At 43.1% G+C, this 26,557-nt stretch overlaps 3 protein-coding genes across 5 annotated transcripts in view; 2 read left to right on the top strand and 1 right to left on the bottom strand.

Moving 5' to 3' along the window:
- Positions 1-10,791, top strand: part of ap3d1 (adaptor related protein complex 3 subunit delta 1) — a 36,774-nt gene extending 25,983 nt beyond the window's left edge. For 2 of the 3 annotated variants that reach the window (XM_042342639.1, XM_042342638.1), the window contains exons 22-34: positions 2,634-2,657; positions 3,556-3,715; positions 4,178-4,300; positions 4,645-4,698; positions 4,825-4,905; positions 6,222-6,362; positions 6,920-6,967; positions 7,096-7,285; positions 7,606-7,694; positions 7,922-8,007; positions 8,342-8,463; positions 9,287-9,366; positions 9,992-10,791. In XM_042342639.1, coding sequence (XP_042198573.1) covers positions 2,634-2,657; positions 3,556-3,715; positions 4,178-4,300; positions 4,645-4,698; positions 4,825-4,905; positions 6,222-6,362; positions 6,920-6,967; positions 7,096-7,285; positions 7,606-7,694; positions 7,922-8,007; positions 8,342-8,463; positions 9,287-9,366; positions 9,992-10,090 — 1,297 coding nt within the window. In that variant the 3' untranslated portion in view covers positions 10,091-10,791. The remainder of the gene's footprint in view (positions 1-2,633; positions 2,658-3,555; positions 3,716-4,177; positions 4,301-4,644; positions 4,699-4,824; positions 4,906-6,221; positions 6,363-6,919; positions 6,968-7,095; positions 7,286-7,605; positions 7,695-7,921; positions 8,008-8,341; positions 8,464-9,286; positions 9,367-9,991) is intronic. The other variant, XM_042342640.1, reaches the window with a different exon arrangement.
- Positions 10,792-14,100: 3,309 nt separating this feature from the next.
- Positions 14,101-18,010, top strand: LOC103181916. The gene is made up of 5 exons (XM_007898704.2): positions 14,101-14,381; positions 15,234-15,590; positions 15,936-16,256; positions 17,171-17,267; positions 17,859-18,010. The coding sequence occupies exons 1-5, from the start codon at positions 14,297-14,299 to the stop codon at positions 17,863-17,865; spliced, it is 867 nt and encodes a 288-aa protein (XP_007896895.2). The 5' UTR covers positions 14,101-14,296; the 3' UTR covers positions 17,866-18,010.
- Positions 18,011-19,388: 1,378 nt separating this feature from the next.
- On the bottom strand, positions 19,389-21,449 carry LOC103182086 (diencephalon/mesencephalon homeobox protein 1-like). Its single transcript, XM_007898946.2, has 4 exons — positions 21,281-21,449; positions 20,797-20,975; positions 20,190-20,463; positions 19,389-19,711 (listed from the first exon to the last, which is right to left on the bottom strand). Exons 1-4 carry the CDS (start codon positions 21,447-21,449, stop codon positions 19,389-19,391), a joined length of 945 nt encoding a protein of 314 aa, XP_007897137.2.
- Between the last annotated feature and the right edge of the window lie 5,108 nt (positions 21,450-26,557).

The raw sequence follows: 26,557 nt of genomic DNA, 5'->3' as shown, positions 1-26,557 counted from the left end.
TTTGCTCAGTATGTTGGGGAATATGCAATTATTTTTGTGAAGCTGGAGGGAGGGAATGCAATATCCTTTGCCGCATCAGTACATGCTTTGTTTGCAAATGATAGTATAAAACTTCCTTTGGGTAATTATTGATTGCAGTAAATATCGAGGTAATTTTTATATAACAATTAACCTACCAGAATTGCAGCAGTGTGATCAGCAGTCTGATTATTCTTGAGCACTTAAGGTTCCCTGTGGCAGAATTTGCCTGCATAAATCATTTCTTTGTCGGTTTCCTCTCCTCTTGTGAAGAGAGCGACGCAAAACAGAAGGCTACAGCCCGCTGGGTACCTTGCTCTGGTCACTGTTCTTCGTGTGTTAGCCTGGCCAGTGAGTTTTTCACAGGCTGTCTGACCAGGGTAGATATCGTCGAGCCTGACCCTGTCTAGGTGTGCACTTTGCAGCAAGGATTTGTTAGACTGTGATCGGTAACTGAGATGAATTAACACAGAACAGAGCCTGAAATCTGCTAGTCCGCACGGCTCATTATATTTAGAATTGCCTTTCCCCCCTGTTATGTCATGTGCTATACAAATGTAATCGTTGTTGTTGTGGATGCAATTATAATCTAACGAAAATACAGTTTTAGTTTGATGTGAGCGGTAAGAATATCGAATCGTAAATGCGATGCATGGTTTTAGGTGCATTAAATTATAAATTGACTCCTTTTTGTAGGTAGTTTTACAGCACCCTCATTCATACGTTTTCTCCAGATTCGACTCCACTTTCTCCTCCTTCTGGAGTGTGACTCTCTAGGCATGGGACACCTGATACCTAGCTCAGTTGGGGCTTTACTTGTGTACGAGCCTCGACTTTGCAGGCTCGACCTTGGGGGAAATGCTTCCAGGCCCCCATCTAGTCAGTCCTCGCACGATATCCACCCATGCATATCTTCCAATGGGAGATGGTGGTTTGGGAAATGCTGATCAATGATCAGGACGGTGTAAGATGACCTTGTTTCCCCTCCCTCACCAATGTGTGCGGAGCCACATTATAGCACCCGGACTGCTGTTGGCCTCTGGGCACCGAACTTTCTCCTTAAACACTCGAGTGTTGGCAGTCTCAACTGTCTTCACCTGACACCTACACGCCTTCAAACTGGGGTGATCGGACTGTGATCAGAAGCAGGCGTTTTCTGTATTTAAACCCCCAGCTGCTTCTTTCTGGTCAATTGTAATGATCCTAATTTCTACTCCGGCCGAGATCAGCAAGCTCAGTGCACTTAGGACCTTTGTGCTGTGTGTCGCTTGGTCGAATGATCATCGCTAAAACCTGTGAACAGCCCCGGAGTGTGATTCTCTTTTATTTTATGTTTTCAAGTTTGATTTATTTTCAGTAAATCTCACTGTCTTGTGAAAATTCAATTCCTTGCCCTCGGCACGATCGAGAAGAGAAATCTATGAATTGAATTTTAAATTCTGCCTCTTTTGTGTGTTCAGTGCTGTCTGTTCCTTTTGTTCTCCTTCTCCCCTATCTTCCCCACGCCTCTCAATGTGCCTTGTGTTCTGCATGAGAGAGTGTCAGGCAAACGATTCCGAGCCCTGTACTTGTGATTAGCCCCTTGATGTGTAAGAATGGTCTGCCTCAACTTTACTCTTCTTTATCTTTCTCTTCCCTTTTTTTTCAATCCCACCTTCTCTGAAATTGTTCTGAGCTTCACTCTACATCTCCCTAGTCAGCCCACTTCTTATTAAAAGCTGGCTATGTAGCAGGCGCAAAGGGTACATCTTTGATGCCAATACATTAGCAGAGCTTATGTATATAGTATTGTATATATAGTTCTGTAGTCTTAATGAAATATTTCAGCGCCTTGGGACGTCCTTCCAATATGAATAGCACTAGAAATATAATTTGTTGTTGTTATAATAGTAAATAAAGTCAGTACTAGTGGAATAAAAATGTGCAAAATATGTTTTAAGCATGTAAAAATTAGACTATACTTAAGCGTAACCAAATGGGCAACTGAATTTGAAATAGTAAACAGCATACTTGTTTTTTTTTAAAGTAACTTGCAATAATAGTTTTCTAAAAGGAGTATGAGTAGTTGACATTGTAAGTCTACTCTCTAAAATGTTTTCTATCTCAGCACAATAAATAATTTACGCAATTGCAGTGATGTGCCTAACGCAGCAGAAACATCTATTTTTTAGTGAAGACAAGTGCCATTCCAAATATAACTTCAGGTACATTTGCTAAGATTACATAGGAACACAGAAACAGGAGTAGGCCATTCAGCCCCTCGAGCCTGTTCTGCATTCTATAAGACCATGGCTGATCTGTATCTCAAGTCCAATTCTTTGTCCTTGCCCTGTATCCCTTAAGACCCTGACCGAACAAATATCCTCCACCTCAGTCTTGAAGATGTGACTGGATCCACGTAATACACAACAGTTCGACATCAATGCTTAGTTTTTAAGTTCTCTAATTCTTGCTTATAATGTGTATTTCTGGTTTATGGCTGCTGAATGAGTTCTGTCTTTCTTTCTTCTCTTTCTTCACACTTGATATGTCACTCCTTCCTTTCATATTCTTTTCCTCTATCATTCTCCCCCCTGCCGCTCGCACAAACTTCCATCTTTTTGCCCCAACAAAAGTCTAAATCCCATGAAACAAGGAAGGTATGTAAACACGTGATGTCTTGTGTTTATCCGTAAGAAGCTTGAAATAATCTTAAATGCTTGACCCCCCATCATCTTCTAATCACATGACTTTGTGAAGATGGGTTGTTGTGCATTTTTAACCCGTTGAAATCTGCAGAGTTCTGGTAACGCTTATTTGATTCTGTTCAGGAAAACTTGAAATGACAAAGCTGATCTTTCTAACATTGAATTCAAGAAATGTGCATTTTTGTGGCTTTGAAATCTCTTCAGATCTCACAGGGTTAACCCCGGATGTGGCCATAATCAGATGTTGATGTCGGGTAGCAACAATATCTGAGCTATCTGGATTTTGACAATGTTTTTCTTGCACCAAAAACACTAAAACTTGACGAGTGACTTGCATTTGGAAGATTTAGGTTTCCTTACAAGAAGGTGTGTGTTGCGAAAATGCGTTCAACCATTTTCTGTTGACGCAAACTTAAGATTTGCCCACTTCAATGCTTGCATGGTGGTGTGCTGTTACTTTTCAGCGCGGCTGGAGTTCTTTTGTCCGAAAATGAAATTATAGATGAAGTGAATGACCGAAATCCGAAACCTTTTGTACACCGTAATGCATTTTTAACGTGGGCAAATGTCAAAGTAACGCTTCTGTTAGTAAACGTATACAAATGACGTGTTCATTAGTACGGGTGGAGAGGAAAAAGAAAAACTAATTGAATGTGATTGTTGATTGTTCACTGAATGTTTCTAGTCAACGTGACCTTGTTATCAACCAAACTGACCAAAGTGCTAGGTGGCATCTTGAGGGCATTTGACTAGAAGCAGTTGTTCTCTGTTTCCATTCTACGTTTTATGTTCTTTGTGCGAATCCAGTTGAACTCGAGTGGAGTTAAATGTGCTTGTGCGGTTTTTAAAGGCCGTTGGCAGATAATGAAAAACTGCCCGTCAGGACACACAGAGTAGCCGAGAAGACGAGCCCCGAATTAGAAACTCCCCCGGCAGAAGAGAAAAGCAAAAAGCCTTCCAAGAAGTCAAAGAAAGAGAAAGAAAGAGACAAAAAGGATAAAGGAAAAAAGGTACGTGGTATCTTCATAATAATACTTCCATTTGATATTGCCCCTTATCACGTCTTCGAGACATCTCAAAGCGTTTCACAGAATAGAACTGTATAGGGAATTGAGTGTATATTTTGTGGACGAAACGCAGCAGCCAATTGCACACAGCGGTATCTTACAAACAGTCATGGATTGAGTGACCAAATTATTATTTAAAACGTTTTTTTTAACATTTAAAACAACCGGGTTCCTACTTACTGCTAGGTAAACAGAGGCGTGTGAAGTAAGGAAATGTGCCCAACATTTTGCCCTGCTGGGAATCGAACCCGGGTCTCTCGCTCGCGAGGCGAGTGCTGTAACCACTGAGCTACCAGTCTTCATAAATCTTGAAGGATTTTAATGGTGACTGAGGAGAATGAAATAATTTGGTTTACGATCGCAATCAGTGCTGCACATGTGTGTGTTTTTTTTCCCCTGGCACAGAAAAGTAAAGAGAAAGTTAGTAAAAAACATAAGACGTCTTACGAGAATGCAGGTGATGCCCCCAAAGAAGACCATGTTATGCCTGTATCCAAAGAGGAAGAGAATGAAAAGGCTTCAACAGAGGTCAGTAAAGTGTCATGATGATGATAATAATCCTTGCATTTGATATCGCGCCTGATCACGTCTTCGAGATGTCTCAAAGCGCTTCACAGAATATATTGTAAAGCAAATTGACTGTATATTTTGTGGGCGAAACCGGCAGCCAAATGCGCACAAACGGTCGTGGATTGAGTGACCTTTTTTAATGATATTGGAAACAAATAGTCCTCCAAACAGTCTATTCAGGGGCAAATGTTGGGTAATTTGTAAAGGGGGTACACGATTGTGCGATTTAAAGGTTTGCATTTTTATTTCTGCTTTGTGAACTATATCCTCTTCAAAGCTATAATCGTTTCTTTCCCATCAAGGCGTCTGATCTGGACTTCTGGCTTTCTAAAGCTCCTACACAAAGCCAATCGCAGGTGAGTACACTGGCAGCCTGATCACACGATTTCCACCTGCCCCACATCACGTTTGCCGGCTAGTAGACGATTAAAGGGATGCTTTTGCGCGAATTCGTGACTAAAATGTTTCACATTTTTGTGCAGACAGAGCCAGTTGTAAATGAAACGGTTTCTGAACCAGAAGAGAGAAAAGCAAAAGAACAAGAAGATAAGGAAGAAGATGCGGTAAGTACCAATTTGCAGAGGCTTTGGCGGCTTCACCACTTGGTGTCTGAAGCAGTTCCATGTGAAAAATTAAAAGTAGGGCTGTGTTGTTAGAATGTGATATCTCTGATCCCAAAATACATTATAGCAAGTCTTAAATTAAAAGGCTCCGGGTCCTTTATTCAGGATTGCCGTTGATGTCACGTCCTGTGTATATAATAATAATAATAATAATAATAATCCTTGCATTTGATATAGCGCTTTTCACGTCGAGAGGACGTCCCAAAGCGCTTCACAGAATAGACTGTAAAGTGAATTGACTGTATATTTGTGGGCGAACGCGGCAGCCAATTGCGCACAGCAATGTCCCACAAACAGTCGTAGATTGAAAATGACCAATTTATTATTGTTTTATTTTGGAGGGATTATTATTACCCAAACTGTCACATGTATCAATGCTGTGCAGGATATACTGAAATCATTTCCTGCGCTACGTGCTAGAAGTGCGCTGATATCAGTTTCTTTGCGACTCTACCTCAGCGGCACGTCCTGTGCACACGAGCAGGCAGGAAGCAATGGTAGTGATCAACTGGCATTGGATGTTTTTTAATGTCAGGATCTGGGAGTACCGAGCTTCCAGTATAGTACAGGTCTACTCTGGACCTATATTATAAGCAAACCTGCACTCAGCTGGGGTGCATTCTAACTAGGTCACTCTACCTCCGAATGTAATAGAGCTGAGAGTAACTTGGCAATGAGAATTTGTTATTGCTATTAATTCAAATTGTTGAGCCCTTTGTGCGTCACTTACACCAATGGTGTATTTTCAAGGAGCAAAACAGGGTTTATTTTTCCACCTGTGAAATCACTCTTAGGTGTTGGAAAGGCCTTTGCGTGTGCGGAGCTAATCTCTGCTAAAGGCCAGTTCATATTCTTGACGATCTCTTTAATTAATGTTAAGAAGCTTTAGGGCACTACATTTTTATATCTGAAACTTAAAAGCCTCTATCTCTTGAGGTATGAACCCATTTTAATAATGCAACTCATTTTAGATTGCGTTTAATTCAGCAATCCGTCTCTTAGAATCGAATCATACGAACATGATTCCCCCCAAATATACGATGCACATTGACATTGAATGCCCCCTTCAGTAGTTACGTCAGATTTTCCTATTTGCAGTAATAATGATCTTTGGTTTGATACAGCGCCTTAACACATCTTCGAGACGTCTCAAAGCGCTTCACAGAATATACTGTAAAGTGAATTGACTGCGTTTTGTGGGAGAAAAGCAGGCGCCAAATAATAAGCCTCCTTTCCTGTACCCACTGCTGCTTTAGAAATCCTCAAAGCATAAGAAGAAAAAGCACAAGAAGGATAAGTCAAAAGAAGAAAAGAAATCGAAGAAAAAGAAACACCACAGTGGCGGAGAGACCGAGGAATCTGTACCGAACGGTAACCTGGATGATGAGCCCCTGCCGGTACAGTGCTAATTTATACTTTAGCAGCTCTCGCAGGTGTAGCAGCAGAAGTAGATTGGGTGAAACTGTTTCCTCTGGCGGATGGGTCGGTAATCAGGGGACACCAATTTAAGGCAATTGGCAAAAGAACCAGAGGGGAGAAGCATTTTTTTTTTAACCCAGAGAGTTGTTACGGTCTGCAACCCACAGCCTGAAAGGGTGGTGGAAGCAGATTCGATAGTAGGTTTCAAAAAGGGAATTGCATAGGTACTTAAAAAGGAAAAAATTGTATGGCTATAGGGTAAGAGCGGGGGAGTGGGACTAGTTGGATAGCTCTTTCACTGAAGTGAAATGCCTACAAATACATGGTCACTCTTTCACTGTGACTATGTATTTGTAGGCAAATGCAATACAATTTACAAATACAGTAAGCACCAATGAAGCATTTGACACTCGCTCGTTGATTTATTTGCACTTCATTTCTACCGATGTTTAAAGTGAGACAAATCATCAATTAAAAATTCCTACACCAATTCTGTGTTCCATATTTGACCGCTTCTTTTTTGTTCATTTTGCAGCCAATGTCCAACTACTATCTTCTTGCAGAAAATTCTTTCATTAAAATGGTGAGCAGCAATAATAATTAATTGTCAATCATGCAACATTTCTGAGTTATGTGAATATTTTGAGATTGATAGGTACTTAACCGTAATGTACTTCAATTTTTTAAAATAAAACATTCCCTATTTATTAGACGTATGATGTCCAAGGAAACCTTCAGGATGGAAGTCAAGTGATCGTATCAATTATTTTTGAAAACCAAAGCAGTGGCTATCTCAAATCAATGGAGTTTAATGTTTTGGACTCGCTCAACACTAAACTGGTCCGACCAGAAGGTTCCTCTGCACACGATGGTGTACTGGTTCCCTTTCAGCTCCCACCAGGTAAGAGTCTTGACTTCTTGAGAAAATATTGGATGTGTAGAATCGTTCCTTCAAGGATTTGCGGTAAAACTTAAGTAGAACAGTTTTCTTTATATATATATATATACACACACACACACAAAAGTTTCCTTTGAAATAAAATTGAAGCTTCACCTCATGCATCAATGTAATCAGATATTTTATGAGTGATTGAGTTACACATAATCATCCACTTGTTGAGCAATATTTATGCAACATTTTTATAGTTTTACATTAGCTGTTGAATTCTCGCTAACAATTTTTGTAGACCTAACCTGTTGAATTTCCCTTTCTTTTTGCAGAGGTTTCAAATGAAGCTCGGTTTGTCTTTGCTGTCGAGAGCATCATCATGCCTCAGAAACTGAAAGGAACACTGACGTTTATAGTAAAAGTAAGTTCAGAGGGGGTGGGGGAAAGTTTGTTTGAAACTTGCCTAGAATAACATGGAAATTACATCATGAAATGGGGCATTTGGACCAATTAATCCATGCCAGTGTTTATACTCCATACGAGCCTCGACCTCTCCTAATTCCCTCTTGTACTCTCCACTCAGTTTCCCTCTTGTATGACATTTTTCTGTTCAATTCCAATGAGTTCATTTATTCCGATTCTTTCCAGACAGAAGATGGATCTTCTCACGAAAAGCTTGACTTCAAGCTGCACTTCACTTGCACTTCATACATGATCACCACACCTTGTTACAGGTTTGTGTCAAACTCTTCTACCTGTAAACGTGTGTAGCTGTTTTGAAGTGCAGTCTGGCTGAACTCAGCTAATTCAGCAAAGTGAGTGCTTCAGTTTCACACAGGACAGTGGCTTCATGTATTTTTCCTAGTCGCGCAAACCTAAAGCGGCCGTTTTTTCCCACTTCATTTTTGATAATCGCTTTATTGTCATTAAGCTTCTCCTGTGGTTTTGGAACTGAAGTAGTTTTGGTGTTTTGAATGGGCTATTTCTTGTAATGTCTTTATTTTGTGCGCTGGATTAGACACGACTTGTTGTAAATCATTCCAATTGTTTTTTTTCTCTCTCTTAAAGTGACGCGTTTGCTAAACTGCTAGAATCCGGTGAGCTGAAGATGAGTTCAATAAAAGTGGACGGCTTAACCGTTTCCTTCCAGCTCCTTCTGGCAAAGATTTGCTTTCATCACCATTTCTCAGGTAATCTGCGCTCTTCCACTCTGCTGCTTAGTTCGTGCTTGGTGTGGGGGCTGTGGTGAGTGTGTGTGAGTGAGTGTGTGTGTGGCTAACTTTGTACTTCCTGCTGCTCAGCACATGTAACAGTGCAACAGTGCAGATGTAGAGTTAACAGAGGTTCCTCTTGTAAGATTGCAGCCAACACACTGGTGGAAATCTGTCCCACTCATGCTAACTCACTGAAAACCAGCCCTGAGACACCAGTCCACTTTTATTGAACTCATCATCTCAAATAGTATATTGACTGCAGTGCAAATGGAGCAGGAAATTGAACAGCAATTATCCAGGAATATAACTGTTAGCTTAGTGGGTAAAGCACATGTGATTAAGTGGCAGTATATTTCATTGGAGCTTGATGTTAAAAAGATTTACCCTTAAGGCTCTTATTGTTTTGTTAGTGAAACAATGGCCTATCATTCAAGGCTTTGGGTACTTTGGGTACTGATTTCCTCCATGAGAGCCAGCTAGACTTCAGATTATTTTACAGTGACGTATGACTCTTAAAGGTTAGATGTGATATTACAATTCATGTGGGATGTTCACTTCCATCTGGAGTGGTTTGTGTTACACATGTTTTCAGTTTCAACTTCTGGAGATGGGAATATTCTTTTGAGAACTGGGAATTTGAGGTGCCACAGAAAAGTGAAATAAGATTGTAAGAAGCACTCTCGGACATGATATAAATGCATGTTGTTGTTGTTGTTATAAGAAGCTTTGAACTCGAAACCTAAAGGAGATTTAATTATCTCCATCTTGTGACTTCTCTCTCTCTCTCCCCCCTCCCCAGTTGTGGAGCGAATCGACTCCTGTGCATCAATGTATAGCCGTTCTATCCAAGGTCATCATATGTGTCTTCTGGTGAAAATGGTGAGTTCTTCTACCTCAATGTCCATTTCAGAAATCCTGAAAACTCAGAAAACTTTACAGTAGAAAGTAGCTAAAGGTCTTGAGTTTGCACCAAGCTTTGGTGTGGAGTGTGTGTGTAACTACCCAGCTGAGCGTCCTGGCTGATCCAGAGTCGAGACTTAAGCGCTCCGAGACGCCGTCTGGCATGAAGAGCGCTATATAAATGTAAGTTGTTGTTGTTTACCAATTGAACCAAACTGACTTAAGCACCTGCTCTACCAAAGAGTGGGTCCCAGGGATTCAAGGATGTTGATTTTCAACATTTCAGAGTAAAAGCTGTTTGAGGACCAGCCCAAAAATAGTTGCCTTTTTTATTTACTTTTTTAAAAAATGCAGTGAATTATATTTAAATCCATTTTGAGACGAAATAGTGAATATGAAAGAAAACTTTCCTTGCACTTTCTGGATATTAAAATTTTCAAGACTAAGGTGGAGAGATTTTTTTTTATTAGGTCAGAGTATCAAGGGATAATGGGACAAAGGCGGATCTAATAGAATGGTGGAACAGGCTCGAGGAGGCTGAATGTCCTGCTCCTATGTCCCCATTTGTTCTCTGAAGTAATGACTTTTGTTTTGCTTTCGCCAGGGTGACTGCTCAGTGTCTGTGGATGGCAAATGCAGTGATGCTACCCTTCTGGGAAATCTACTTGATGAACTGAAGCAGACGTTGACTGAAAAGTGCTGAGGCCGTCTCAGAACCCGCAGTTGTAAATGGCACTAGAGCTCTGTGTTATGTTTTCCCCTGAAAGCATGAACTGCGTACACACAAAGGCATGTGCATTATTTATCTTCACAGTCGTTTGCAGTTAGAAACCCTGATTGCGTGTTAGGTTTTTTTTTCTCTCTCTCTCCTCTGATCTTGGCCTCTACTCTGCATTACTTTTCACCGATTCTGTCATTAATGCAGCTGTCTGTATTACGCTGGTAACAAAGAGCCCTGTGAGCGAGAGCATTTAACTATCCAGACTCCTAGGGTGTGCTGAACTGGTTTTGTGTGTTTCAAATGGTCCTGCATTCCTGAAGAGTTGAACTGTAGTGATGCTGTGCAAGCAGCCGTGAATCCAAAAGTAGTCCACCCGTTCGTGTCCGAGACTGATCATTTACTTTGAACACGTCTTAATTAATGTTTATTCCCTCCGAATCGTGGTGTTTGGGTTTTTGTTTTGTTTTGTTTTTTCAACGGGCCGAAGGGTCAGATTAGCATGTAGAATTCTCTTGTGGAATCCTGTGTGTTGATTCTAGATTTTTGGACAATGTGTTATAAAATAATTTACTATCAACATTCCCTCTCTCTCTCTCTCTCTCACAAAAAAAAACATGACAAGCTGCTGTATCTTTTGTGTCGAGATAAATCAATAAAATTGTAAAACTTGAAATGACTCCCAATTCGAGTGTGCTGCCTTGTTGGCTTTCTCACCAGCGTTCTCTTCTCTTCTCTTCCCCCCCACCCACCCCCTTCTCAAACAACACACACAATATATACACACACAGCTCATGTGTTTACCCCGCTGGCTGCGTTGGTTATAACTTAAAAGTGTTGCCACACTTGCCTGCTTATTGGAGTTCAGCACCTTGGGACGTCCTGATGTGAAAGGCGCTATACAAGTGTAATTAGTTGCTGTTGGGGTGAAGAGGGAAAGCTTCTGATATTGATTTTTATGGAATGTGAATGTGTTTAAACACAGCCGCCCGCGCACACATTCTCATTTTATGCATTCGTTCTTCTGTAATGATCCTTGCATTTAGTTGAGTGCCTTTCACGTCGGTAAGACATCCCAAAGCGCTTCACAGAATATATTGTAAAGTGCAGTGACTGTGCGTGCGGTGGGCAAATCCCTCTGCCCCCAAGTCGAGGTTTATTATGCTGGAAAGGACCGATGTTGTGCAGATCTCGCTCAGCCTGTGTTATTCATTTAACTGGCCACTGAGAGGTGAACAAGAGTTGTCTGCGATGACTGTTCTGTTGCACCCCTCACTCACTCTCTTTTTCTCTCCCCCTTCCCTCAACCTAAACCCACCCACAAAGGCTTACAGTGCAGCTGCAGGAGGATTATGGACACAAGTAGGAGATTATCATTTTCCTCATTCAGGGCAGCCTGTACTTTTCTCCAGCCTTTGTTAAAATCTTGAACGCCTGCCTGTAAATTAAGAGCAGGCAAACTAACCTAGAAGCTGCAATTAAACTACGAGGTCCTCTAGTCTCGTCAGTTGCGCAGGTTGAACAGTGTCACACCACATCTACCAGCGAGTTTCTAAACCACTGTAACACTCAGTAATGTTTTGGATACACAGGTAAGAAATAATTGATGGGGAGATTTCTAGCATTCAAGTGCTGTGAATAAATGAGAACTGAGTTGCACTTGTCCTACTGTGACTTTAGATCACATTATTATAATAATAATCCTTGCATTTTATATAGCGCCCTATCACGACTTCAAAACGTCTCAAAGCGCTTCACGGAATATATTGCAAAGTGAATCAACTATTTTGTAGGTGAAATATATTGAAACCTCTGGGTCCAGCGTGAGAGTGTGTATAGCAAATCTATGCTGTAAATTAAGAACAGGCAAACTCAACTAGAAGCTGCAACCTCCTGTGATCTTTTTATTTTAAATGCAAATGCACAATACTCCTTAAGGACCACAGCACTTTAATTTTTAGTGACCAATCCCTTCACATCGAGAAGACGTCTCAAAGCATTTCACAGGAATTACTGTAAAGTGTAGTGACGTATTTTGTAGGCGAATCTTCTAATCTTGCCTCAAACCCCACGATAACCTTCAGTTTCTCAAACAAAATTAACCGCTACCACCCGACTTAATGGAACAGGCAGCAGATAACATCACCAGAGGCAGTTTACCAATGCATCTTGATTTCCTGCCAGAGACCTTCATGACATCTGACCTTCACTGAGAGCTGCATTTCCAATTGCATCGATGTCTTGGCTGGTCATCAGTCACTCAAATGTTACATTGCTCATATCTTGCACCCGACAAGCCTCGCATGTGAAAGCTTTGATATGAAAAGTGGATCAATTACTGGATATTCTTAAAATGCTTTTGAATTTTCCTTTCAGACAGATGGTACAGTGTTCCTAATAAACAGCAAAACCCATCTGGTTAAAAGCTGCCAAGTAATACTATAAGAATATGAAGTCCAGTTACACTGTATTACGCTATCCTTTTGAATCCCACAGATTCCTAAAATAATCTTCATTCTAACCGTGTTTACCTCACAAGTGCTTCTGTGTGTTCTGTGTCCTGGGATTTACGTGTGTTCGGTTGTTGCCCTGAACTGTCACCCACAATGTTTAAATATTGTAAAATCCAGGTTTTTCAGTATTTTTCACCCAAAGAGTCGTTGAAATCTGGGACTCTCTGCCACAAAAGGCTGTGGATGCTGGATCCATTCACATCTTCAAGACTGAGGTGGATAAATATTTGTTAGGTCAGGGTATTAAGAGATATGGGGCAAAGGCGAGTAATTGGAGTTGAGGTACAGATCAGCCATGATCTTGTAGAGGGGCTGAATATCAAATGCAAATATTATTAATATTACTTTACTGATAAAAGTGTACTTTCGTTTTAGAATTTGTATGAACTTTTACGTTGCCTGTTCAAAGTTTGCATTTTAACTAAAAAATGGTGAAATTAAGTAACGCAGTGACACAATATCTAACGTAGGATTTCTATATGATTCTTACCGGTTATGTTTCCGAAAGAGAAACAAAACTATTGATTACGCGGCCCGCAGACATGACTCAAATAGGACATCTGGCCCTCGGCAGCCAAAATATTAAAACTGTCATTTTACAGAATAAAAACAGGAATGAAAAGGGAACAGTCTTAAATTCTGCCACAGGAGAAGTGAAAGCGGGCAGATACATTTATAGGACTTGAATTCATCAGCAGACGGAAAGCCACAGCTATTGAGTTAACTCTGTATTTGATCGTTGCCAACAGAAAACGGTAAGCATCAGAGCTTTCATTGCGGAGATACACAAATAACTCCCAGCACTAGGTTTGAGTGGTTCAGTGAGGGCTTACACCCCTTGGACTAAGTTCTTTCCTGGTTAAAGTCAACTTGGGTGAAATATTATTATTATTATAAATACAGGCGGGATTGATCTTGTGGTGTACTGCAGATGTAGGCTGCCTTTATTGGGAAGGTGTCAAACCAGGAAAATATTTTAACAGGTGTCTGTCCTCCCAATGTGAAAGGTGCTACACCACAATGCAAAGATTATTATTATTATTATAACACCACAAATAAAGGTGGCTCCCGAACAAAAAAATGATAATTTTGTATTGAATTAAATATTCAAATACTCACCCAAGATCTCTATTTGTTGGAGTCGGTCGGATGATCTAAGCCCATCATCAGTGTATCCAAACCAGACTAAGACGTGCCACATATGTATGAGTTTATGTGACATCCTAAGCTTCAGGGGAAAAAAACCACCGGTTTTGAGTTCATCAGTTTCCACAAGACGTTGGACTGAAGCCAGGGGGCTTGAAGCCCTCATATCGAAACTGGACGGTAACTGGATTTGACGATTGCAATTTCCTGTTTTTTTTAAGTATAAAACAAAAGGAATCGGTGAGTTAAAGAGGACAAAACCCTTTCGGTTATTGGCTCAGAATCATCGTCATTGATATTTGCATATTGTTTTTTTCATCCTCAACTACTGGTGCCACCAGCGTGAGATGTGGTTTCACAGACACAGCCACACGTACATACGCACAATCTAAAGCAAACTACGGGACCCTGACTGAGTCTTCGATCTAAAGGAGACGGTGCGAACATTTCCTTTGAAGCTTCTGGATTGTTTTGAAAGCGCGTTGGAAGCTCTGCTTTAGGAGGCAGCCCAACACCCTGACCATAATTTAGGATGAGGGGACAATGTGGTGGATCGATGAAGATGCCTTTTGTGATGGTATTTTTATTAACCGCTTGGTGGATGTGCACAATACAAGGTGAAAACTGAATTTTTTTTCTCTTTTTATTTCGCGTTTGATGAACTTAGCGGCCTTTGTTTCCTAGATACTCGGCAGAGTATATCGTAAAGCGGATTGACCGTGTATTTTGGGGGCGAAACGCGGCAGCCAATTGCACACAGCAGTGTCCCCACAAGCCGTGGTGGATTGAGTGAGCCCAATTTTTTTTTTTTTACGGATTATTTATCGCGATCAAGTTTTCCTCTGAGCGATCACACGATAAACAGCATTTACTGTATTTAGCTACGCACCCATATCATTTATACAACAACATTTGTACAGCGCCTTTCACGTCGGGAGGACGTCCCATGGGCCTGGACAGAGTACAGCATTTCAGACCCGAGCTGGGGTCAGGGGGGAGAAGGGAGGGGAAGGGGGGTGGCCGATGGCATGGTCGAAGAGGAGAGTCATGGCTTGAATGTGGGGGAGAAAAGACAGTTGAGGGTCGAACAAGACACCCAGGTTCCTGACTGGCTGGTGAGTTGAAGTGTGGAGGTCCTCAGTCTTGTTCACATTCAACTGTAGGAAATTTGCCCTCGTCCAGGACTTGATGTCCGACAGACAGTCTGTCAGGACAGCAGTGGTCCTGGAGTTCAGGGTGGGGGCAGAAAGATAGAGTTGGGTGTCATCCGCATACATGTGGAAGTTGACCACATGTCTGCGGATGATGCCACCAAGCGGGAGCATGTAGACATTAAAGAGGAGAGCCTGCAACAGCCTGCTAGTAATGAAAATACATCGCAACTTGCTTTCACGCCATCGATTAAGATTTCACAATACCTCTAACCCGCAGTAAAGTACAGTATGGCTTTCTTTTTAATTGTGTTGCAGGTGCGAATGCGAAACGATGTGCAATAAAGGTCTTGCATCTAACACCCAGGGTCTATGCCATGGCGGGGAAGGAACTCTCTCTCCTGTGCAAGGCTAAGTTCTGCACCGCGAATTTCACTGACCTGGAGATAACCTGGTGTAAGTGGACCTCGAAGGCTTGCACCGCACTGAGCCAGTTGGACGAATTTGTCAATCATACCACGGACTCCTCTCACTCGGAGCCCAGCGCCGTGACTTCTCTCCTCCGCATTTCTCCGGCTGGCCCCGAGCACAGCGGGATTTACCAGTGCCAGGCGCGGCTGCCCAGCTACAGCCGAGCCACATCGATGGGCCACAGGATCAGCGCGTTAGTGACCGGTAAGGTGCCGAAGCCGTTCTAGGTTAACGGGACCCCACCTCGCGATACGTTTCGGACCACGCTATCGCCACACGGTGGCAATCGCTGGCCATCGTGTGGTCGGCCGGGCGTCTGACACGCGCGGAAACCCATCGCCGTGGCTTAAAGAGTCTCCGAACCAAACCAAGAATTCCAGGCCTCCCACCCACACCTGGAAATCCCAGAGATAGATTGCTGGAATAGAATCCGCTCCCTCTCTCTCCCTCTCCCCCTGGAGGGTCTCCTCCTGCTTTACCCCATGAATAACTTATCGTCCGTGCGGAGATCAATCAAAAAAACATAAGCCTCTACCTTTCAACCCTAAGAGCTCGAGGTGACGGTTCCTGGCTCCACTGTGAGCGGCTTAAAGGGCAGTTCCCTGGAGCTCCACTGCACAGTGAGGATTGACGTGCGTTTGAACAACACGCTCAGGGTGTTTTGGACCAAGGGGAATGAGACCTGCAACCCCTCGGCAACGAGAAGCAGAGGGGAGATCAGCAACCAGACGCTGTCAGCCACCGGATCAAAATTCGTTCTGACTCTTTTCAACCTCCGAGACGAAGATTCGGGAGTTTACTATTGCTGTGTGTTTTCACATCTATCGCCACAAATAACAGCGACAGGATTTATCAACGTGAGGGTTGACGGTGAGTGCCACTGCGTTCATTTTTCCGGGTATACTTAATTAATTAATTATGTAGACAGGTATTTCCCTCTTATTTTACATACACAATATAGTTTTCTTGAATTTATTTCGCCCACAAAATATACAGTAGATTCACTTCACAGTGTATTCTGTGAAGCGCTCTGGGACGTCTCGAAGACGTGATAAGGCGCTACATCAAATCAAACACAAGGAATATTATTATTATTATACAGTGTCTGTTGGCTCTATTGACTCAATCCACCTTGTGTCAATGCACTTTGGATTAGACCTGCAATCCTTTGCAGGAGACATTAAACCAAGACCCCCCCCCCCCCCGTCTGTCTGTTTAGTTTGGATGTTAAAAAGTTCACTATTAAAAAAAATTAAAGGGGGTTTCTCCCCAGTGTCCTGGCCAGCAATCTCCCCCCCCAACTGAACCCCCCCCCCCCACAAATAATGGCTCAGTGTTGGAAGGGAACTGCTGTGTGCAAATCGGCTTCTGCTTTTACTTACAAACTATGCGGTCACAGCAGCTGGGGAGAAATCCCGTCTGGGTCTAGATTTGCTCTATTTACTTTGCGTTTCAGAATGTCCAGATATATATTAATAATAATAGTAATCCTTGCATTTGTTGTAGCTCCTTATCACATCTTCAAGAAGTCTCAAACGCCTCACAGAATATTAAGGTGATATAGTATTCTACTATAATTGATATATATATATATATTAATATGTATTTGTGTGCGGGTATAATACACACAAAAGTCTTTGTTAATCGATGTCTTAAATGTTCTGACTGCGAATAGTGTAACGATAGATTTTGAAAGATTCACGGCAATCTTTCCACCCTTGCCTTATTTTGTGATTATTACTATTATTTCCTTTCTCTCCTTGGCCCCCCCCACCCCCCCGCAGGGAACCCGCTCATCCTTTATTTACTCCTCATTGTCAAAGCGGCTCTCTTCCTCATTTTGACGACTGCCTCTTACATTTGGGTTTGCAAACAGAAAAGGTAAGGTCTTCAAATGGGCGAAACGCGGCAGCCAATTGCGCACAGCAGTGTCCCACAAGCAGTCGTGGATTGAGTGACCCAATTATTATTATTTCTATCTATTACAGCTGTTTAAAGCTGTTCATTTTTAACTGCACTAAGACTCTACCCTGCGCTACATAAATACAAGTTGTGTTGTTAGCGTACGGCTAACAAATTGGCATTATTGTAATGCAAGGATTATTATTATTATTATATTGAGGGTGAAATAAAATGGTGGGGGGGTGGAGGAGGCTGAAAATTACAAATGCAAGGATTATTATGGTTGTCATCATTACAAACAAGTCCAATGTCAGGCTGTAGTTGGATTTCGTACACATTTAATGGAGAATATTCTAAAATAAAGTTCAAAATGGTTGCAGTTTGATTTTTTTTTAACCCACATTTTCTTCACCATTGGAACGTTATGTAAATTTGCCATTTGTATACGCAACGTGCTTCAAAAAGCGTCCAGTGAAATATTGATTTGATTGATTGTTTGATCGATTGATTGATGGGTTTTTGTTTGTTTGTTGATTAATTTCTTTTTCTTTTTTTATTTGTTGGGTTTAGACAATGACAAAAATCCCAAGATGCAGCGAAGGAAGGAGGAAGCAAATACATCAACGCATCTGTTGCACCTCTTTTACAATAATTATAATGACGTTCCACATGTTTACGGGGCTGTGTTGTGCTACTTGAAAATAAATACATTTGAAATAGGACCTGGATTTGCAACGACTCTCAGAAAAATCTGAACAACAAGAATCCTAACATTCAGTACAGCGCATTTCCTGTAGGGAGAACGTCTCAAAGCGCTTTCGCAGCTGTACTGTAAGGAGCAATAACTGTGCATTTTTGTGGGCGAATGTGGCAGCTCATTGGCGCACAGCAACGTCCCACAAACAGCCATGAAAGTCAATGATCTCTGGAAGCGAGAGGGAGAAAGTTAAAGATGATAGTAATAATCACCCTCACATTTGGTATAGCTCCTTAACACGTCATGTGAGACGTCTCAAAGCGCTCCACGGAATATACTGTAAAGTGAACTGATCTTAAACGTGGTTAAAAGAGGTAGGTCTTGAGTCGGAACTTGAACGAGGGGAAGGGAGGGAGTCGAAGAGACTCCGAGTCGGAGTTAAGGCGTGCAGGGGCAGAAAAGCTGAAAGCTTTGCCCCGTTGGCGGTGGGGCGGGTAAGGGCAGGTGAGGTGAAACAGGACGATGGGTTGAATCTAAGCGCACTGAGTCGCTACCCTGCCTGGGAGGTGGTGGGGGTGGGGGGCGCTACCTAAGTGCAAGTTGTTGAATAAGACAAGATGCCATAATCGGTGGGTTACATTTAGGAAGCTCTTTACTGGCCCTTACATCGGCTTTTGAAGCTTACAGGAAAAGAAGCGCGATGGCGTGGAGAGATAATACCTTTCATGGCTGATTAAGGACGGGCAAACAATGGAAACTGGTAAATAGGTCACCCACTTAGGAACTATTCCAACGATGCGAAAGAAATATAAGAGCGTTGAGCGTGTGATACCAGGTGGGCGTTTTATATCTCACCAAACCTCAATATCCGGTCACAAAGCAATGACCAGTAAACAACACCGCCCACACAAAGAGCATTGTGGTCACTAATGTATCACACAACATATTAATAAATCCTTCCATGAGATACAGTGGGTTATCACATCACTGAGGCACCTCAAAACACTTCACTGGATCTCTAACTGAACAGCAGACAGGACCTCCGACCATGCTCCCCCAATGCCTATCGCCCCCACACTCCGCACCCCACCCCCCCCCAACCCATCCCACCCCATCCCCAGCACTGCACTGGAATGTCAACCTGGACAACCACATGGGAGCTTGAACCCACCACCTTCTGACTCACTGAGAGACAAGAGTGACACCGAGTGAGCCAGGCTGACACCAAAGCGAAGCTGAAGAAATAAGAGCCGCTGTAGATTGTTATTTATTTTTTATTTTGGTGTCGGACCTCAACGTCGTCCACTATAAATGGCATCTCTCATCGATCCGCCTCAAACAGAAACCTCTGCAGTTATTGGCGGTCGAGGCTCAAGCGATTGGCATGTTCCTTGGGAATCAAGTCACAGGCTCTCAAAGCTGGCGGATTGAGGTTGGATGAGAGGTGGCAGGGTTTGGGTATGATGGGCGCAGAGATTAGGACAAGCCTGGCGAGCGTGTAAGACACCCTGGCAATACGAGGGGTACAAAGCTGCGAGGAGGAGATCTGCGCTAACGTCCAGAAAGGAAGTGGGCATCCCGGGCTGGATCCGATAGCGGGGATCCCGGAGAAAAGTACTTGCTGAAGCGATGGGATATCGAACGTGCTTCTTCACACCCACATCCTGTTGCACAGTGTCACGCTCCCCCAGCCCAGGGCTGATTAACCTGCTCTCTGGGACCAAATCTGCAACACAAAGAACTCGCTTTGTTGAAAGGGAATTGGTTTCACAGCCGAAACTGGCTTTAATAACAATAATAATAATAATAATAATCCTTGTATTTGACCCAGCGCCTTATCACATCGTTGACACTTCTCAAAGCGCTGCGCAGAATATTCGGTAAAGTGAATTGACTGTGTTTTACAGGCGAAACGTGGCAGCCAATCGCCCACAGCAGCGTCCCCCGCAGACGGTCGTGGGATGAGCTCCTGTTTCATTAAGGAAATGAAATGCGCAGCAGCAGGAAGAGAGCGACCACTTTTATCCGAGGGATTTTTGGGCCAATGCAACGTGAGAAACTCCCTTCTGTTTTCAAGTAGTCAACCGTGGGATCTTGGGTCGAAACCCTCGACCGTCCAGGGCCTTGGGACATCCTCCCAACGTGAAAGACGCTGAACAAATACAATCTGTTGTTCTTGTTTTTTAAGCTCAGCAGCACCTCACCTGGACTAGCAGATAGCGCACACGCTGCTGGCTTCGCTCTGTTACGCGCAGCTCTTAACGCAGGTCGCGGGGGGATTTCTGCGGAGCCAACGGATCCCGTCGAGCGGGGCTCCCTCCCGCGGACGGAGAGTTCGCCTTCCCAGGGCTTCCCCCTGTTTCCCTCTCCGCGCTCCCCCTCTCTCTCGCGGCTTTCGTCCTCTTCAGCCCCGACTCTGTCTTTCCCCGCGCTTTGCTGCCCCTTGCGATGCTTGGCCCGTCTGTTCTTGAACCACACCTGGAGCAAACGAATGAATCAAACCAGTTTGCCTAAAATAATTACTCCATCCATCCCGGAGCTTCCAGGCTCATCTCAAGACCCTCCTCCACCTCCCCCTGTGCCTTCATTCCGACAATCTATCCCTGGAATTTCCGCGTGTAGGTGGGCGGGTGGGAAGCAAGGAATTCTCCGTTGGGTTTGGAGACACTCATGCGATGGTGATGGGTTTCCACGTGTGTCAGACACCCAACTGAACCAACACCCCCCACCACCTCCCCCCTCCCCCCCCCAAAAAAAAACCCTCTATTCTTCACTGTGTTAACCTCGAGCTGTTGTCTCTCCAAAAGGTACCTGAATTCTTGCCTCGGGCAGGCTGATGGTGGCTGCCAGTCGCTCTCTGGTCTCCCCGTCGGGGTAGTGTGTTTTCTGGAACGCTTTCTCCAGAGCCCGAAGCTGTGGGGACGTGAACGCTGTCCGGGTCCGTCTCTGTCGTTGGTGCTGGCTCCCGTACCTCACCTCCAGCAGGATCTCTTCCAAAGAGGCAAACGCTCTGGGTTAGTTCACAGTAACAACAACAATAACCCTTGCATTTGATATAGCGCCTTATCTCGTCGTTGAGACGTCTCAAAGCGCTTCACAGGATATACTGTAAAGTGCGCATTTTGTGGGTGAAACGCGGCAGCCGATTGCGCACAGCAGCGTTCCCACAAACAGCCGTGGATTGAAGTGACCAAATTGTTATTGGGTGTTTTTTTTCATGAGGGATTATTATCTGATGTATCGGATAACAATCCTTTGAGTGATATTCGGTGTCTACGGCGAGGGCGAGGCTTACCGGCTAATCGTTCTGCGACGGTGAGCGTGTGTGGTGACAGCGGCTGTTTCGCTGTCCGCGTTTGCTGCATCTGGTCGGACGCCGGCTGGTGGAAGTTCAACCCTGCAGCCATTGAACCCGTGTTGTGCAGACAGTAGCTGTTGCCTGTGTAATAACCTACGGTGTCCATCTTCCTTCGCTGGAACGAGAGGTTAGTCCCGTGTCCTGCCCCGGTCAACAAACCTGGAAGGAAAGGTAAAAAAAAACAACTAAAACCGCTTGTTAAGCATTTGGGTTAAAAACCCTCGTAAATCCCATCAAAACTGAGCGCAGTAAACTCCTGATAATTCGTCGCTCCTGTTTTTTGTGGGATGTCGCTGTGGGCACACACATTGCTCGCTTCGTTCCCCTACAAATACGACAGTCACTACACTACACAGCGAATCCCGGGAGGCGCTTTGAGACATCCGTCCAGCGTGAACAGCGAAGTAGCGCATGGAAGGGTCCTTATTGATTATTAATTATTCCGATGAAGTTATTATTCTGCGGGATAAGAATAGTAATCCTTGCATTGGATATAGCACCTTATCCACGTCTTCGAGACGTCTCGAAGCGCTTCGGAGGATATTGTTAGTTCAGGAGATGGTCGAACTGTGTTGCTCGACAGTTAGATTTAGCTGGCGAAGCTTCAGTCAATTCCACACAGTGACAGTAGATTGAATGGATGGGACCGACTGAAAAAGAAACCCTTTGGCGATTAAAGCAGCGTCCTCCGAGTTAATGTTTCCGCACAAGAATCCTGGTGAACAAAGGAGCTGAGCCTGATCCTCATTCTCGCATCAGTTTCCTCCAGACAAAAACTCCAGCTCTGCCACAGCACAGAGCTCTTTGTATCTCCGAGGTTACGAAGGGGATTGCGTAAAAAAAGAAAAAAAAATCTCGCGCCTAACAAAAGGCACGACTTGAGACACTTCATCTTTACTGCAAATCCTCTTAACGTTCAGGGTCAAGATGAGACTCGCCACAACGGTTGCGAACCGGGCTACGTTTCATCGCTGAACGGATTTCCCTCCTGTCCTGAGAAGCGCTGGGCTACTTTTCCTCCGACTCTGGCTTTTTGTTGGGAGGTTGGTCGATGCACAAAATTGGCCGGTGTGTTGGCCTTCGAAATACAGTCGTACACTTCGCAGTGAAATCCTGTGAAGCTCTTTGAGATTCAAATGCGAGGATTAATATTATTATTATATTGTTATTGCAGTTTAAATCATTTTGTGTAAGTAATTTCTTCTTGGTTTTCGGTGACGGGTCAGCTAGACCTAAAACTTTACATATGAATGGATGTTATTCCTCTTAATGTATATGTGAACTTCCTAAATAGGTACTTTTTGCAGGAGGCTGATATCTCATTCTCCAGCTCAAGCCACTTTTGAATAGTCTTATGAACAGCTGCAGTTGCATCGACGATTATAGGACTGTGCAAGACGGATTCTCAACAGATTTGCAATGCAATACAACGAGATTTGCTCACCTACCTGCCTTACACCAAGTCGTTTTATTTCGTTTTCAGCAGAAACCAAGAGCAGAGAACGAACGCCTCTCCTCCGGCGAGACCTCGGACAACAAATTCGTTCTCTGGAAGCACTTTTATACCTTTACCCTCTCGGTCACATTCACGCTCACGACAAAGCTTCCTTTCTGACCATCGCCATCCAATAGAAAGAAGGATTTGAGTCCGGATCTAAGAAGTTAACACAAAGCGTTGACCATTTTGTGAACCTATCACTTTGTGGAACTGACTGAAGCTTTGCCAGCTAAATCCAACCCATTGATTTCTACTCAACATCTAATCTGGGATTAATGTCGAGGTTCCTTGCTCCACCCCACGCCCACCCCACCCCCCCACCCCCCCCACCCCACCCCGCCAGAGTGTTTGCCGCTTCTGGGCATCAGGAACCAAATAAAACCCACAAAAGGGAAAGAAACCCAGGGTTTGTGGTGCGATGTCTGTCTCTCCCACACTTTTTTTTAACGGTTTTATCTCATTGGTTCAAAAGTTAGTCCGAAAGTGTATTAAACCAGAAAAACGTATAACTTTTTTTTTTAGAAGCGAGTGTTTTGATCGCTTAAACTCAACTCGTTAAAAACAGGTGTGGTCTACCAAAGTTTGAAATGCTTCAATAATGCAGTATTTAAATTCCTTTTTCACAATCCGTGACGGTTTGTGGGACACTGCTGTGCATAATTGGCTGCTGGCACAAAATAAAATCAGTTCACTTGACAGTGTATGCTGTGAAGCGCTTTGAGACGTCTCCAAGACGTGATAAGGTGCTATATCGAATGCAATATCGAATATAATATTATATATTATATATTTTCTGAGCAGCAAGGTTTCTCAAACAAATGTATCCAGCCCTAAAGTTTAACAAGTGAGAAAATGGAAAGTGTGTGAACAGGTGGAGAAATCGCAGGAAATCACTACTGTATACATTTGTTTGTCGGAAATTCTAAGTATTTTTTAAGTTCATGTTGTAAGAAACTAATGTTTTAATGTATAACGTTGAACAATTCAATATTAATTAATCCACACATTTTCTGCCTAATCAGTGCACTATGTAGAATACAGAGTTGTTGTTTATAATAAAAATAATACAGTAATAATAATAATCCTTGCATTTGATATATCGCCTTATCACATCGTCGAGACATCTCTCAAAGCGTTTCACAGAATATATTTTATTTGATATTTATTTGATTTGACATATACTGTATTTTTTTTACACACCAACACCGAGTTTGGCATCGAATCACAAAACATTTTATTCAGCTCAATTATCTAACAAATGGAACTATGGGTGGCAAATGAATTTAGCTGCAGACTATTTCTCTGTCTCTCTGTCTCTCTCTCTCTCTCTCTCGCTAAATGCCTCTTTAATGTTCGTGGGAACTCCTGGACTGTCAAAAGTACACTGCCTTTTTCTGGATGCTACTTATTCTCATATCCACCATCGCTGGAAACTGCCCCGGAGAGACTTCAAACGCAGAGTGTCTCTTAGAGAGAGAAAGAAAGAAAGAAAGCGAAGTAGGTTTAACGGTGTGTCAAGCTTCCTTGGTCTGATGATGTTCAGGATACAGAAGGAAATTGTAGAATTTACTGTTACATACTCTGTTTAAGAGTGATTGGGAGCAAATTATAACACTCATGGACTGGATTTGTGGCTGACTGGAAAAGCAAACTGCAAGGTTTTGTCTCATCAATTTCTCCCGCTCTCGGCTTTGTATAGATCTAAGCCTCGGCCAACACAGTTTTAGAGCAGCATTGAGGGATAAAAGTGTGATTAAACCTCAAATTTTCCAAGAGCAAATCTTTCCTAATCCCTCTGTGTGACCAAACAAAGCCCGATGCTCTAATCTGCTAAATGTAAATGGCTGGGAGATTTGGGTAAAGGGATGATCTAAACGACTTACTTTGTTGGAGGCTAATGCACTGTGACAGGTCTGGCAGTCAGTGTAACTAAACACAGTTATTGACCACGTCTACGGGGAAAGGTTTTTTTTTGGAAAAAAAAGAGCCCAGTTTATTCTATGGTGCACATTTAAGATGCAAAAGATATTTAAGTTTTTCAGCGAACCACTTGAAATCATGGTTTCTGGTTTTCAAGTATCAAGTCGTGTTTGTTGGCGACGGAAAGCTATCTGTGAGCAAAAAGAGGGTGAAATAAGGGGAAGTGGGGTTGAGTATAAGCTTTGTTATTACTCTACAAGGCAAAGGCTCTGGGATATAATAATAAAAATCCTTTGCATTTGATGTAGCGCCATATCACGCCTCTGATACGTCGTAAAGTGCTTCACAGAACGTACTGTAAAGTGAATTGATTGTATATTTTTTTGGGTGTAAAGAGGCGACGATTACAGAAAATGTAACCCATTCTGAAAAGCAACTTGCTTCGGCTAACTTGGTCAACGTGCTTAACTCTTTGTGTATGCGTCGGTTGGAGATTTCAATGCAAGATTGGGTGGAAACAAAAATGGCTGAAACAAGTTGATCCTCTGTGGTCCGGTTCCTGAGTCAGGCAAGTCCACCCGACTCCAAGCCGCTCTTGATGACTGACCAGCCAGCCCGGCCCGACAGGTAAATTTCCATGTGTCGTTGGCATATGTGCGTATGTGGGACTCGGTGTGGGTTTCTTTGTGTGTAAATAAAACATCGGCCCACAGTTTGGGAAGAAAATAGCTGAGTGAAATTGCCTTCGTTCCAAAAATTGAAAAAGTTATTTTTTTTTCCTCCTCCAAATTAGACTCTTGGCGAAGACAGGCATTCCACATCAGTGAATCCCAGAGCTGATGCGATGCACTTTGCATCGATACAGCACCTCTCGCGCCAGGCGGCAGGCTCAAAGGCGCTTAAGCAGCGCGCTTTGTTAAAGCGATTGCTCTCAGCAATAGTTTATGAGAACAATTAACTTTGTAAGTTAAAGTGGGAGTCTACGTACAGTACGTAGGTGAAAATCTGAAAGCTCTGAGGCTTGTGTGAGCCTTGTCCTTCTCCCAACAGATGCTCGATCGAGCAATCTGTCCAGGGTCAATTTGACAACCGCCAATCAATACAGAAATTAACACTGCCACGGCATTGCCAATCAGTTAAGCATTTTAAGCGCTGGCTTTGCAGAACTCCATCGGTGATCAATAACGAGACAATGTGGCTTTTCAACTCTCAGGACGAGATGACCATACACCATGTGTTTCGCCGAAAAAGAATACAACAAAAAAGTTAAGGGACTTCTTGGATCGTCAAATCAATCTCTTCGGCACCTTATAACCCTAAAGGTCACAGGACATTGTATTGGAGGTCAGCAGATGAGGCTGTCCTCCAGAAACCGTGACAATCTGCACGGATCAGAGGCTCGCTAAATAAACTGGGCTTTAACTACCTAACAGGATTTGAAATACAAATTTACCGTAAAAGGTCGATTGATGAACTCAGGTTGCGGTCATAGTGAAACGGTCAATAAAAGTCTCGGGACAGCAGCCGGCTGCTTCACTAAGTAATAATCCTTGCTTTTGATATAGCGCCTTATCATGTCGTTGAGACGTCTCAAAAGCGCTTCACGGAATACACTGAAGTGGATTGACTATTTGTGGGCAAATCTATAAATGCATTCATTTTCAATTTCGATGATAGCGTTAACTTTTTATCCCCCCCCCCCCCCCCCACTCCCTCAAAAAAAGTGCAGCTTTATTCGGTTTTCTTGACTTTGGAGTAAGGTTTCCAGTTGGATCTGGCGAAGATGAACACTTGAA

Source organism: Callorhinchus milii, unplaced genomic scaffold (genome assembly GCF_018977255.1).
Source record: "Callorhinchus milii isolate IMCB2004 unplaced genomic scaffold, IMCB_Cmil_1.0 Scaffold21, whole genome shotgun sequence".
Taxonomy (NCBI): Eukaryota; Metazoa; Chordata; class Chondrichthyes; order Chimaeriformes; family Callorhinchidae; genus Callorhinchus; species Callorhinchus milii.
The sequence above is the reverse complement of the archived record's forward strand: the minus strand, read 5'-3'. Positions and strand labels throughout refer to the sequence as shown.